At 42.9% G+C, this 14,296-nt stretch overlaps 1 protein-coding gene and 1 non-coding gene across 3 annotated transcripts in view; one reads left to right on the forward strand and one right to left on the reverse strand.

Moving 5' to 3' along the window:
* The window catches only part of ARMC2 (armadillo repeat containing 2), a 486,620-nt gene that overhangs the window by 363,824 nt on the left and 108,500 nt on the right, over positions 1-14,296 (reverse strand). For both annotated transcript variants that reach the window (XM_085611202.1, XM_085611201.1), the window contains exons 3-4: positions 12,288-12,360; positions 7,541-7,712 (exon numbers count right to left, since the gene is read on the reverse strand). In XM_085611202.1, the coding sequence (XP_085467328.1) occupies positions 7,541-7,712; positions 12,288-12,360 (245 nt within the window). The remainder of the gene's footprint in view (positions 1-7,540; positions 7,713-12,287; positions 12,361-14,296) is intronic.
* Positions 861-959, forward strand: LOC146817756 (small nucleolar RNA U13). Its single transcript, XR_014965194.1, has one exon. It is a non-coding gene; the product is annotated as a small nucleolar RNA U13 (small nucleolar RNA).

Raw genomic sequence — 14,296 nt, forward strand, 5'->3', positions numbered from 1 at the left:
AAAGAAGATAAAGCAATTGCGTGTCTGTAATGAGATAAACTACAGAAACCGCGCCTTTTCTGTAGTGTAATGGGCTATAAAAATGCCCTTAAAACCGCTTCACCATCCTTCATTGCTTTATTTAAGGTAACTACCTTACTTCGCATGTCCAACATGACCCGCTTAAAAGGGGGCCTCTGATGTAAAATAAATTTTGTTGTTTAGAAATCAGATTTTGGTGTGTGTCCCCTGCACCCTGGACATTAAAAAAGATTTTTTTTTTAAATGGCAACAGATAGGTAAGAGGAAGGCAGGGTCGGTCGTTGTTCCCGTTCAGACTGATGCAATGGCTATGTCCCTTGCCCCAGATGCGTCCTAGTGAAGTGGTCACAGTGTGGTACAGCAGGGTAAAGGAACACTCCTGTACAGAGGGCAATTTCTGATAACAGAGACAGATGCCACTGTTAGCGATGTTCAGCTGCACATTTGCATTCTTATAGTAGCTTTTTCCACCTGCCAAAAGTAAATTCGCCACAATTCATCAGCTCTGTCTTAATAGTAACATGCAGGGATCTAAGATAAACATTAAATTCAGTCTTTAATGTGGCACATCGGTTGCATGCATTGCGGCCGGTCTAGCTCTCCCGCTCTCCCGCTCTCTCTCAATTTTTAGCTACACAGCTGCATATAAATTAGTATAATAATACGACTTTTGCTGTACTGGACTCTCTTTTCCTAAAAAAAACATCATAGGTAACTTGTGATTAGCTTCCAATGTGACCCGGGCAAATGTAGACAGACACCACCGCCACGACATTCTCACCCTCACATTCATGAGAGAATCGCATGCTCTGGTGTTCCTCCGTTAACCTTTACTTCTGATCTTTCTGGTTCTTGCAAGTGATGAGTGGGTTTTCACGCTTGTGCGTGACGTGTGCCGTCCCATCCTTGTTTCGACAGGGCACATTACCTCTCTGAGTTAGAACTAGTGGTCCTTTGGAACAGTTATGTTAAAATTTATTAAAGATAAAATAAACGATTTTAAATAGTTTACTCTGGTTTTTAGAAAAGTTTTAACAACAAAGATCAAATGAAATTGCATATGTTATCACACAATTGGGTGAAGATTAACACATTTTACATAAGCCATGCATGTTGTCACAGGAGGTATGTCATATAGGAGCTGACAATGGCATCAAGTGCATTATTTGTAGTGTGGACTAAATGCATATTTATGCTCCACTGAAGGTAAAGATGTTGAGGCACATAAACTCCCGGTGGTGTTATAACAATACGTTTGTGTGGTACATAATTTTCTTGGTAAAATCATAGGCTGGATATGAAACAAGCATTAAAAATGCAATAGGTCTCGCCTTTCATTAAGTTAAAGCCATTTGCTATGCTATACAATACCATTAGCAAAGCAAATGGCTTTAACTTAATCAAAGGCGAGACCTATTGCATTATCAATGCTTGTTAAAAATGGGAAGGCTAAGATCCAATCCTTGGACATAAACTTCCACATATTTGCTACAATGTTTTATGCCTTTAAGATACTTAAAGCCTCAACCTCCATGAAAGGGGGCAAAAAGAATCTACACTTATTAACTAAAAAAACAGAGACAATATTGCGTTGCCCCCCTGCATGAATCCTTCCACCCCCAAGAGAGATCCTTCTGAATAAACTAAAAAGGGCACAGCCCTTGCAGATGCGGAAGATCAGCAGAAGCCTGACCTTGTCCCCAAAGCTCTCGGGAGGATGACAGATTTGAGATTGTGGAAAGCCAAGATAAGAGGGCAGGATTTAAAAAAGCATGTTGTTTCTTGGGGTGAACACATCTTTCTGGCTTCTTGCCAGGCTGTGAGTTGTGCATAACAGCAGAACTCTCTTTTTTTTGCACAACCCACCACAGCTTGTGAGGATCGGGATTTAATGACAGATACTAAAGAAGCCTTGGATGGTGATCCAAATTGAGTCTGCACCTGTGATGACTGAGCTATACAAAAAAACAAAACTCCCCTGCCTCTATTTTTACGCCAATATATGGCCAAAAATTACTGAGAGCTGCCATGAAGTGTTTGCAGTTTTAGTCTATGTTACAGACCATAAGCAGTTGTTGTGGATTAATATGTTGCACTATGTGCTCACCCCTTTCCCCAACCCCTAGTTGATAATGGACTCCAGTTTCTTGATATGCATGAATGGAAAAAGTAGCCGCATAATAGTGATGTTCTACGAACATTTCCTAGCTAGTTGAAAAAGGTTTTGGTGCGTCATCTGAGGTGTTAGCATTGTATAGTTATAATTAAAGCCTCAGACTTGTGTACCTTTGTGATATTTGCCAACTAAAAAATAAACACACACAATTAAACCACATCTTGCACAAATAGGTTCAACTTAAAGCATCACTCCACAACATGACAAACTTTCATACAAGTAAATTATGGGAAGACAATACATTCCATCACAGCTAAGAACAACAGTTACTCCTCCACCAAAAAAGTGCAAATGTAAATCTCTGTCTAAAAGTAATGGCTTTAAATGAGGATTACAATTGGGAGTAGTTTTTTCCTTATGCTTGGAAAATGACAGTGCAAATAATGCCTCTGGAATAAAACAGTATCTCTCAATCAATTTCAAGTTAGCAAACATAATTGTAAAGCAAAGGTATCTTTTGAAACCTCTATTTTGTTTGTAGGTGGTAGTGCATTTACTTGAAATATGTATCTTTAACCTTAACACCTTCTTTTCAAGTTAAGCATCACCAACAGAAGATCACCTGTGGGAACCCTTTTTCAGGAGTCCTTGGGCGATGAGGGGTTACTCTGCTCAGTTCTGGTGTATCAGAGCAGTTTACCACTGGCCTCCCAGGGCTTACCCTTAATGCTGGACCACAAACTGCTCGTCAAGCAAACCACTTTAGCACTTGACTCTCAGGGTATCAAAGTCAAGCAGTCCAAGGCTTACCCAGGGATGTGGTGTGTGGAACATTAGATAACAATAAATAATTCACTATCCAGCCGGTACTTTAAACTGACACACACAACTGAATCACTCAAAGTAATAAACAAACAGATGGAATTTCACAAAGGCAATAACACAAACAGTTCCCATGGCAATCTCAGGAACAGCGTGTAATGGTACTGTACATTGGCCCATGGCCAAGCCTGGGAAGGGGGATGTTTAGGGGCAGATAAGCTCAGCAGGTCTGTCACAGCAGCTCCTGTGATCCATCAATCACAGTTTGTTTGTCACCCCACATATGTGTGCACTTAGCCTACCTATCCAAGCTTGCAATATCGGTGTACCTTACTGTCCATGGTGAAGTAGTTCGAAGAGCTGAGTTTGTCTGCAATTAACACATGCAGTGTTTGCTAGTCAGGGTTGGCTGCACCATTCTATGTGATGTGCATCATGCAAAACTCACAAAGAGGAGCTATGGTGGTTCTCACTATAGCCCCACCGATGTCAAGGTGAGTGCTGGTGCCTGCAATTCACCAGTCAAGAGGAGTCTCTGCGGGGGACGGGGGAGGAGCACGGGTCTTCTGGTCACAGTGATCCTGTGGTTGAGATTCTTCCTCGAGTCCAGTCACAAAATCCACATCTCAAACAAGTTCAGGCACACCCTAGTTCGTACCTGTGATTATTCTGGCTAGTGCAGTCACCTCTGCTTAGGTTGATCTCTTCTTGGGCAGGTATGTCTTTCTTGTTTCAACCACAGAAGGTCACCTGCTTCCAGTGCTTAAATGCTTCCTTGTACTACAGGCCAACTCCTGGGTAAGTTCAATGTCATCCTTCTCCTTTAGGCATCAATGCAGTTGCCATGCTGTGTGGACAAACCAGGGACTTCCAGACCTCACTTCACACACAGCGGTGCAGGTCTCTTGCGGCCTCAGAGCAGCAGCTTAAACTCATCTAGCACTGGCTCCTTCACAACCCCATCTCCTTCACAGAAGCTTCTTCTTAATGCACTGGCTCCTTCACAACCCCATCTCCTTCACAGAAGCTTCTTCTTAATGCAAGGACACTTTCAGGCTCCTTCTCAGCAGGCAGTCATCTGTCCTTCGAAGCAGGGTCCAGGCATTCTCTCTTGGAAGACTTATCAAGTTTTCCCTTAGTTACTAGTAGTGAACAGATAAAGGAAAGTTGGCAGTGGAAACCCAATCATTGCTATATAAGGATTCTTCCAGTCACTACTAATATGGGACCTGGCGGTGGCGTAGCTAGGTTGGCATGCACCCTAGTGCAAGAAAAGTAACTGGCCCCCCTCACTAGCATGGCATCTTAGTCTGTCAGCTGTCCCCGACACTTCTGAAACCTCCTTCGACAGACTCTGCACCTGCCATTTCAAAACTAACTACCATTCTCATACACAAACTATTGTATTTGCACTCATTGCACTGTATTTCTGCAAGTCAAAGTCATATCCCTAAAAAGCATTAACAAAGGAAATATTTTTGGCCCTTGTAAAGTGCAGGCACACAAAGACATAACATGAAGAGACCCCACATTCACACTTTTACCCTCAAATAGGCATGTCCCTCATGCTGCACTCACACAGACATATGCCTCATTCTGCACTCACACATGCTTCATTTTCAACCTGTAAACCACAGGCAATTAAATCACAAAAGACAATGTTAATTCTGCATTCTCACAGGCACACCCCTCACAGTGCAATCACTTGACATGGAAGCTATTATGCACCCACACAAGTACACGGCTCACACAGGTACATTGCTCACTAGCAAGGAGCAGAGTTTGGATTGCTGGAGCACTGAAGGCACCAGTTGAGTATCTGGTGCATCAGACCACTAGTGCAATTCAATCTGTTGAGGTAAACTACGCTGAAGCCTGAATGTCCACTGAGGTTATCTAATCTCCCATTAGCCACGCTTGGACCAGCACGGCAGACTAAGTGAGTCAGATCTTTGTGGATTTTTGCGGGGAAGGGTCTTGGCATCAAAAAATGTCTCACTTGCCTTCTAAAAAGAAAGGCAGTTGTTTTCTTTGTAGTACAGGCATATGCTAAAATAAAGAAAGAAAAACTAAAAAATTGCAATGAAATGGGGAGGGCATGTGCATTAAGAAAAAATAAAAAAAACGTATAGCTTCACACTGGTCTGCCAGCTTTGAACAACAAAAATGGATGCTGAGTATGCAGTATAGCATTACAAGATGGTGGCATGACTTTGAAGCTTGCAGCAGTGACACCCGGTGCTCTGCATTAGAAAGCTGTGGTCCAGTAGCAATAGCAACGCAACTGCTTGTACTCTAATTACACAATTAGGACTAGCCTGCATTTGCATGAGTTGTTGGGGATAAACTTAAAGGAAATATCTCTGGAGGATGGACTCCTCTGGATGCAGAGTATCACAGAGTTAGTAGGCAAAATACTGTTACTCGGACTGCCTGACATCCTAAAGACCAGCGGTTTTATACTAGGCAGAGCCAAACATTGGCAACAAAGCCAATGGCTGAAGAGGGCTGATCCACTGCCCAATTGTGTGTATGCTGTTCTGAAGAGCTGAACGAATAGGTGAATGAAACTCTGGTTGATGAATAACTGAAGTAGGCTTACCCAAAGCCCATTTTCTCTAAGAAAGATTATGTATTATTGATGCAAACGTCTGAGGCTGATGAGACAGCTTAAGCAGCCTTTTGGTCAGACCAATAACACACAGAAATAGATAAAGTAAAGGAGCACAGTGGTCCTTGGCTTACATGCATACGACATACAGCACTGGTCAAGAGCATCACAGTCTTCCCTGAAAGACACTGAACATTTAGGGTACTGCAGGACAGGGCAAGTTTTTTCGAAGACATGGAACAATTGTGGTACTGCACGGCTAGCCAGTGCTAGCTTCATTCAAAGTCATTGAACAAGTATTGTACTGCCGGGTCAGTCAGTGCAAGCTTTCTTCAAAGACATGGAACACATTTGGTACTGCAAGGCCAGTGCAAGCTTCATTCAAAGACATGGAACAAGAGTGGTATTCAGGGACTGTGCAAGCTTGAGTCAAAAGCATGGAACAAATGTGGTATTGAAGGGCCACTGCAAGCTTTCTTCTAATACATGGAACAAGTGTCACATTGTGCAGCACCATGTAAAGCCTCCCTTAGATACAATGAACAAGCAGGATTTCAGATTTGGTACAAGTGTAAGGAATAGCACTGGGGTGTATGAGTGCAAACTTGACATCCTCACATATAAAACAGATATCATACTGGCAGAAGCACCTAAGCTTATATGAGGCACAGAATACCCAGAAAAACTTAGAGGTAGGTGAGCCACTAAAGGTTTGAGACAGATGCTAGATTCTGCTTAAACCAGTGTTCCTCTTAAGCCCTCGAGTCTAAAATGCACTGAGCTTTCTTGTGTCTTCCCCTGCTACCCAAATCTCTTACCTTATGCACCAAGAATGAAAGACAAACCATTAAACGTTGATGTTAAACAGCAGCTAGAAAGTGATGCCAATTTAGTGGCTGACTTACACAGTGGGAAAACAGACAACCTGGGATCAATCCTGGCTTGGCCACTTGATCAAATTGTGTGATTGTATGCAATTATTTTATTTGATCGTGCCTCCTATTTATTTCATTACAGCATATGAGAAAACCTTGAAATAAGGGAGGATATGTGCTGTACAAAAATCTCTCTTGTGTTTGGCCCAATGGAATAAAATCTTGCTCCATGTACAATAAAAATATAACCCGCATAAAGGGTGTAAATGACAACTAACTTATCTCTTAGTTCACTAATGGTACTGTCATCAGAGTGGGGGTAGGGGCATTAATGTTTCTCAGTTCATGCTTAAAAGCTTAAAAACTATCACTTTTAGTAAATGCCTCTGAATGCAGCGATATAATCTGATGCACTAAGGTAAAACACTTGTCAAGGAAATATCTTCATTGAACTTTGAATACAGTTTTTCATATTTTTATTTATTATCTGTTGCTTGATTTCCATGCCAATGTTCTCATTGTCCAGCTCTGGCTAGGCTCTTAGAGCCAAGAAAAACGCATGGCTTGGCTCTCCCTGTTAATTTGATGGCCCACCCATTTCTACTACAGTACTATGTATGGCAGTTACTCTACTTCCCTCTCTGTCAGTATTTCACTCGGGGGAGCAACATCTGGTTTCCTGAGATTCGGGCAGGTTTCCAGGGGTACTAAAAGGATAACTATTCCTGCTGCTGGTAGAAATAAGGAAGAACAGTGAATTAGCAAGACCAAGAACAACAGCTTGTTTTGGTATATCATTGATGCTTGTCATTGGCACATACCACTATAGCAGAGCAGGTGGAGGGGTTATGACAAAAGGTGCCACAAAAATCCGCTTTTGCTCGATATCTCAAAATAGGACCTTGCTACGAACATTCTTTCAAACATGAGTCCTTAGCAGGTTAAACAACTACGCATAAAAGTAGTGTCTCAACTGGCAGCTCATGGTTGTGTTGTCCTTAATGGGTGAAGCAAAAGAAAGGAAAGCTATGTCGACACCATGAAAGTGAACTAAGAGTGGTGTAAAATCATGAAAAAGTTCCAGTATGTTCTTACCGTCTTCAGGATGAAATCCTTTGTCAGGCAAGAGGGATCCTTGAGAACCAGTTTTAAACAGTCGTGCACGAGAGTTGCTGATCCTTCTTACATCCACCGGGTGCAAAGGAGGTTTTGGAATAGAAGGGAACGGCTCCTCTTCATTTGCAGCAGATCCAGGAAACTTTGGTCTCTGAAGCAATACCAAAAACAAATATTGTATCTAGAACACCCTTTTAAAAACAGACTGCAATACATTGCCATATGCCTTCCAAATGTTTGTAATCAAAACATCCTTGAGAAACACATTAATTTTCATGTCTAACACATTTTCTCCTTAAATCTGTCTGCGACAGCTTTAGGTCACCCTCGATAACCAATGGTATCTCTGAAGACAAAGGGGAAAATGGTCAAACCTGCTCAACCGTTGGTTGCTGTAAGTTCTATGCACTTTTACTGATCAGCCCGCATTCATAAACCAGTGCTTTAGTGCACCTGTCAGTCATGTTCCTTTTAAAGAGCTGGTGGGGGGAGGGGGGTCTCAGGATGCAATCTCTTTCCACATATGGGGCCAGCAGTAGCACACACCAGGAAGGGTTCTCCTGCTGAGCAGCAAGAGGACTCTTTGTGCCAAGTAGAGGGAGGGGACAAGAAAAGTAGTTTAAAGAGCCTGGATGAAGCAAAAACGTAAAGCAAGTGTTTGCTTTTTGAAAATTCACAGGTCTCAGTGTCAGAATTTGGTTACACTCTGAAATTATTTCCCTATGCATCACTATAATATGTCCTAATAACCTACATATGTGTTTTACTGTTTTTTTCTAGAGTTTAAAATTCGATTACGAACATAAAAGTTTGCTCAACTGCCTGCAACCTGGTTCCATTATGCATGGCTCCTATCGAGGGCTCGTAAATTTTGAGAAAACTCTGGAATGACTGCACTCTTTATTTCGCTAATCTATTTCATTACGTTTGTTGGTGTGTCGAGTTTCTCCTGATATTGTGTCGGTTAAGTTAGTGGAAAGCGTAATATTAACTTAAAAGTTTCCTACCTTCCCTAACATTAATCTTTTATTTAAGAGAATTCTTGTGTCTGAATGACTTAAGTGATCTATTTTAATGTTTAATTCCTTTTTTAATATGACCTTTGTTCCGCAATTTACATGGAAAATACTTTGAAACTATTTAAAGGGAACATTGGTTATGAGAAATCAACCCACATATAGAGGGGAAACCTCTTTTTTTCTGCACTGCACTGATGAACCCGAAATCGGAAGTGATGCGCAAAAACAGGAATACTGTACATTTTAGCGCCCCCACAGGACCACTGCCTGCTCACCAAAAAATGATGGCGCCCACATTCACAAAGGGGAAGGGGTTCCTTGGGGACCCTGCCCTGTTTGCGAATGGGCTACCACCTCCTTCATGGAATTGGTAAAATATTAATGTTTTGGGACCGCATTTTGATCGCAAAACAACCATACATTGCTCTGCGACTCGCTATTAGGAAGGGATGCCCTTGGCACGCCCCTATCTAATACCATCTCACAAACCCTATTTTGCGAGTTGGTAATAGGTTACTGACTTGCAAAATAGGGTTGGTACATGCCAAAAGGCATTTTAGCGGTTGCTAATGGCCCGATCCTCCGTTAGCGACCGCTAAAACCTGTCGTACATGTACCTTATGCACCTACAGAAAATTGCTCAACAATTCTACATAAATGCTAGGGCACCAGAGTAGCCTTAATACGTGTAGATTTCTACTAATCACTAAAACAAAAAAATTCGAGCACAAACATGAGACATGATGGAGCAACCAAGGGCTACAAATATAACAAGCATTGGTAAATGCATTAGGGTTCGCCTATATGATTAATATTAAGCCGTTTTTTGTGGTAAGTTGTAGCTCGCTGAGTAGTTGTACAACATACGTTACAGAAAGTCTTTTTAAGTGTTATGACTTGTTTATGTACAAAAAGACAATATAATGTGCTGTTACTAGTGGTATAGTGCGGGTAAATAATAGCAACAATTTGAAAACTTAAATGAAAGAGGGAAATAATAGAATTAATTGATGTAATAGCAATATTATGCGTTTGGAGTTCTGATTTTTGGGCTCGCTGCCACTGGACCTGCTGCACCATTCACATCATGTCCCTAGTACCTGCACAACAACTGCATTTGTGACTGCCTGTTTAGTAGTAAAATATAGCATATTAGGTGTTTAGTGGGGTGCCCAGAGCTTTTGGTTGTGGTGTCACTGCACCATTCAAATGATGATCCCTATTTGCCTGCTAGATAACTGCACTTGTGGCTGTCTTGTTTAGTAGTAACATTTAGCAATAATATGTGTTCAGTGGGGACTCTAGAGCTTTTGGCTCAGTGCCACTGTACCTGCTGCATAATTCAAATTAGGCCCCTTTTAACGGCAAAGGAACTACAATTGTGACTGCCTGTTTAGTAGTAAAACATAGGAATATTAGGTGTTTAAAGGAATTCTGTCAAATTTTCAGCCTGGTGGCACTGCACCTGCTTCACTATTCAAATCATGACCCTCGTGCCTGAAAAATAACTGCACTTGTGACTGCCTATGTAGTTGTAAAATACAGCAATAATCAGAGTTTAGTAGGGTGCCTGGAGCTTTGGGTACCGGTGTCACTGCACCTGCTGCACTATTGAAATCATGACCCTAGTGCTTGCTAGATAACTGCACTTATGACTGCCTATTCAGTTATAAAATATAGCAATAATCAGTGTTTAATGGATTTATGACAACTATTGGCCCCGGTGCCACTGCACCTGCTGCACCTTTCAAATCATGACCCTGTTGTCTGCAAGCTAACTGCACTTATGACTGCAGTTTAGTAGCAAGATATAGTAATATTAGGTGTTTAATGGGGTGCCTACAGCTTTTGGTCCTGGTATCTCTGCACCTGCTGCACCAGTGAAGTCGTGACCCAAGTGCTCGCTAGATTACTGCCTGTTTAGTCGTAAAATATAGCAATATTAGGTGTTAAGCGGAGTTCTGACAACTTTTGGGCCCAGTGCCACTGCACCTGCTGCACCCTTCAAATAATGGCCCTGTTGACTTTTGGGCCGGTGCCACTGCACTTGAGGCACCATTCAAATCATCACCCTAGTGCTTGAAAGATAACTGCACTTGTGACTGCCTGTTTAGTTGTAAAATATAGGTGCTTAGTGGGTGTCTAGAGCTTTTGGTCCCAGTGCCACTGCTTATTGAAATGATGGCCCTAGTGTTTAGTAGTAAAATATAGCAATATTTGGTGTTTAGTGGAGTTCTAACAACTTTTGGCCCCCAAGCCACTACACCGCTTGCACCATTTAAATCAAGCCCCTTTTAACTGCAATTGTGACTGCATGTATAGTAGTAAAATCAATCCAATAATGCCTACAAAGTGCAAAGAAAGGTACTGATGCATGAATAGGAAATTCCACAAAAATTCTAAGGCGAAAGCATCTGCTTTACACAACAAAGTAATAAAAAAGCAAACATTCCCGCATACTGTTAGAAGCTGTCTGCCTTTTCCATGGGAAGAGATCATATCTTACAGTTTAACAGTCCCTGAAGTCTGGACAGCGAATGGGGCGTAAACAGTGTCAACAGCTTTAGTAGAAGATATGAATCTTAAATGCCTGCAGCCAGGGGAAGATACGCATCTGTAAACAGTAAATGATGTGCAGCCTTAATGTAAGAAAAACGTTCCACCCACCAAAGCAGATTGGGATGAGTACTTTGGCCTTGGAAACTGATAAGAGAAGCCCAGTGGCAACCGCCACAAACAACGGGCGGTGGGACGGGTGGAGGGAACACAGGAGGGGGAGCAGAGGAGGGGGGGGGGGGACACGCTGGGGTGCAAGATAATATTTAAAAATAAAAAAATGTACCTGAAGTCGATGGCTGCCTCCCACGTCACGCTTCCGCTTCTTTTCTCGGCAGCCTCAGGGACAGACTCCTATCCAATCACTGCGCTGCTCTCTTAGGAGAGTAGCGCAGGGATTGGCCTGAGCGGGCTGAAAAGACATTCCGCTCAAGCCAGGGAGTCTGTGGGGGTTTCTCCAGCCAGGCTGTTCAATGCAGCAGGGCTGGAGAAACCTGCGCATGTGTGTTCTGGTCAGCCTGAGACGGGCGGCCAAACACATATGCGCAGGAGTGCACACAGCACTCCTCCTCCCGCGCCCACCCTGCCCCTCCTTGCACAAGCTGGCTCAGAGACGGCAAAAAAAATAAAACGATGCTAGAACATAGTTTTATTTTTCATTTGCTGGCTGTGAGACTGGTAGTGGGGCGCTGCGCCTCCGACACTGCGGAGGAACCGTCCCTGGAGTAGCCCCTTTTAAGATATATTGAAAATAATAAATTTCCCAAGCACAGCGCAAGAGCTGTACAGGGGAAACCTAAAAAAGCACCAAAATATCACATGCATGTGTATTTTCTTTGTGGTTTATTTCTGATCAATTGATTCATTCTTAAATATTTTTTTAACCCGTTTCCCCAATGATAACTAACAGGTTGAATTTAATTCCCTATATACAGTTCTTTTTGGATGACCTGGACCTTGAAAGAATTGTTTTTAGCTCCGCAAGCAACAAATTCAATCACATTTGCTCTAAAAGAGTCAACTAAAAAACTATTATGAAACATTATAAAAATTATGAAAAACTGAAATAAGAGCATTTTACTTTTTATATTCATTTACATAGTGAATCCAATTTTGTCCAATGGCTATGTAAATAATTAAACAGGGCTTACATGGTGCAATGGGCTAAGACGCGTTCCAGAGACTGGTCGGGAGTCTGGAGATTCGAAACTGGAGGCGTGAAGGCTAAAATAAATCAAATAAAGAAATGTTAATCCTAGGGCATGAAAACAGAAACAGCTATTTATGTCCTTCATTTTAAACTCAGAGATCTCTTGGTGCTAAAAGATAAAGGCGGTGTGGCTGCGACTGCAAGGCAAGCTTACCCTGGGTGGAACGGACGGGGTTTCAAGACCTTACAGAAGCCCCACTGGTTGGCCAGGGTTCAGATTTGAAAAGAAAATAATTTATGGGAAATCATCTTTATCACGACCCAGCACTTTTAGATCATCCTCTCTCATTCATAGCTGGTTGGGACATGGACGTTGATTCATCATATTAAGCAGTGGTCGGTGCAGGTACCCTATGCCAGAGTGCCTGCTTGTTTCTCAGAAACGGCATTACTCTACAATTAAAAATATCGCGCCTCTGCTGAGAAGTTCAGGTACTCTCCCTCTCAAAATAACATGACAGCACCAGCCCATTTAAAGCGCCAGTCATGCTCCCTAGTGCAAGACAGGAAATTGCCCACCTGATGCTGTTTGAATTGGAAAATGCAGCAATAATCAGAGTTCAGTGGGCATAGCTTCAGCGGGTGCAGCAGGTGCAGTGGCACCAGGGCCAAGATGCCTGAGGGGCCCACTGAACCCTGATTATGGCTGTATTTTTTTAACACTGGCATTGAATTCACAGGTATCTATTGCTGAGCAATAAACACGCAGACTCAGAAATGGGTGGGCAAGTCCACAGGCTCAAGAGTAGGCAAGTAGTCCTCCGGCTTGGAGAGGAGTCAAGTAGTACACAAACTCCAGGCAGATAAGCAACAGGCTCAAGTGTGGACAAGGAGCACACAGGTTTAAGGGTGGCTTGATGGTTTACAAGTTCGGGGGGGCAAGCAGCACACTGGTTCCACAATGGCAAGAAGCACATAGGCTTGAGGCAAGTAGCACACAGGTTTGAGAGGCAGCAAATAGCAAACAGGCTTGAGGATGAGGAAGTAGCACAAAGGCATGCGAGTGGGTTAGAAGTGGCACAAATGCTCGAGACAAGTAGTGTACAGGCTCACACGTGTGTTATGGAACTATAGGGGAAATTGAAATACCCAAGAACCGAGCCAGTTGAAATCATTCAATATTAGAGCAACATGCCCTCTCCAATTCTATACCACCATAAAGCGCCTGCAGTTTTTATTTATGAACTGAATGCAGTTCAAAATAGTTTATCAAGCATTTTATCAAGCAGCAGGTAAACAATAAAGCAGAACAGGGCTTTACTGACTGGGTCGGTCTTTAGCATGGTCGAGCAGCTGGGCCCAGGCCGCCAATATTCTGAGGGGCGCATGAAGGTTGTTTCAACAGCAGCACCCCTGACATCTTGCTCCAGTCTTGTCCATGGCCCTGCCTGCTCGTTTATGTCTAATTTGTACGTTTAAAGCGGGTTGCAGGTTCAAAGGAAGTTTAAACCTTCATTATACTGTGAGTGATGTCCTCTCACCCCTGCTGACACACAGCAACAACACCCTCATCAGCGTGAGGCAGCAAAGCTATCTGTAGTTTAGGTGAGCTGGGGGAGGTCCAGAGAGGTTTGTGTTCAGGAGCAAGTCGCTGCTCAACCAGGGACTGACCAGTGAACACAAAAGGGGACCCTGCTGCTTCATTTAATTCAATAGAACCAGCACGGTCGCCAAATTTCTCTCCGCCCAGGGCCTATTTTAGCAAAGGCCGGCTCTGATTAGTGCAAAAACAACAGTTGATGGACAGAATGCAGAACAATTTCATACATTCACCCCAGTACATAGATCTGGGCCTAAAGCCATAGTTTTTTTGCTCACCATGCCATTCCAGTTTGAACCCAGCCATATGCAAATCAGTCTTGACCCTGTGCCTCATGGGAACAATCCAGCCCGAACTGCCAAGCCAGGTCCTTCCTGGACTGGAAACAAGCATCCTAGGACCGGTTTCGG

This window comes from Triturus cristatus, chromosome 6 (genome assembly GCF_964204655.1).
Source record: "Triturus cristatus chromosome 6, aTriCri1.1, whole genome shotgun sequence".
NCBI lineage: Eukaryota > Metazoa > Chordata > Amphibia > Caudata > Salamandridae > Triturus > Triturus cristatus.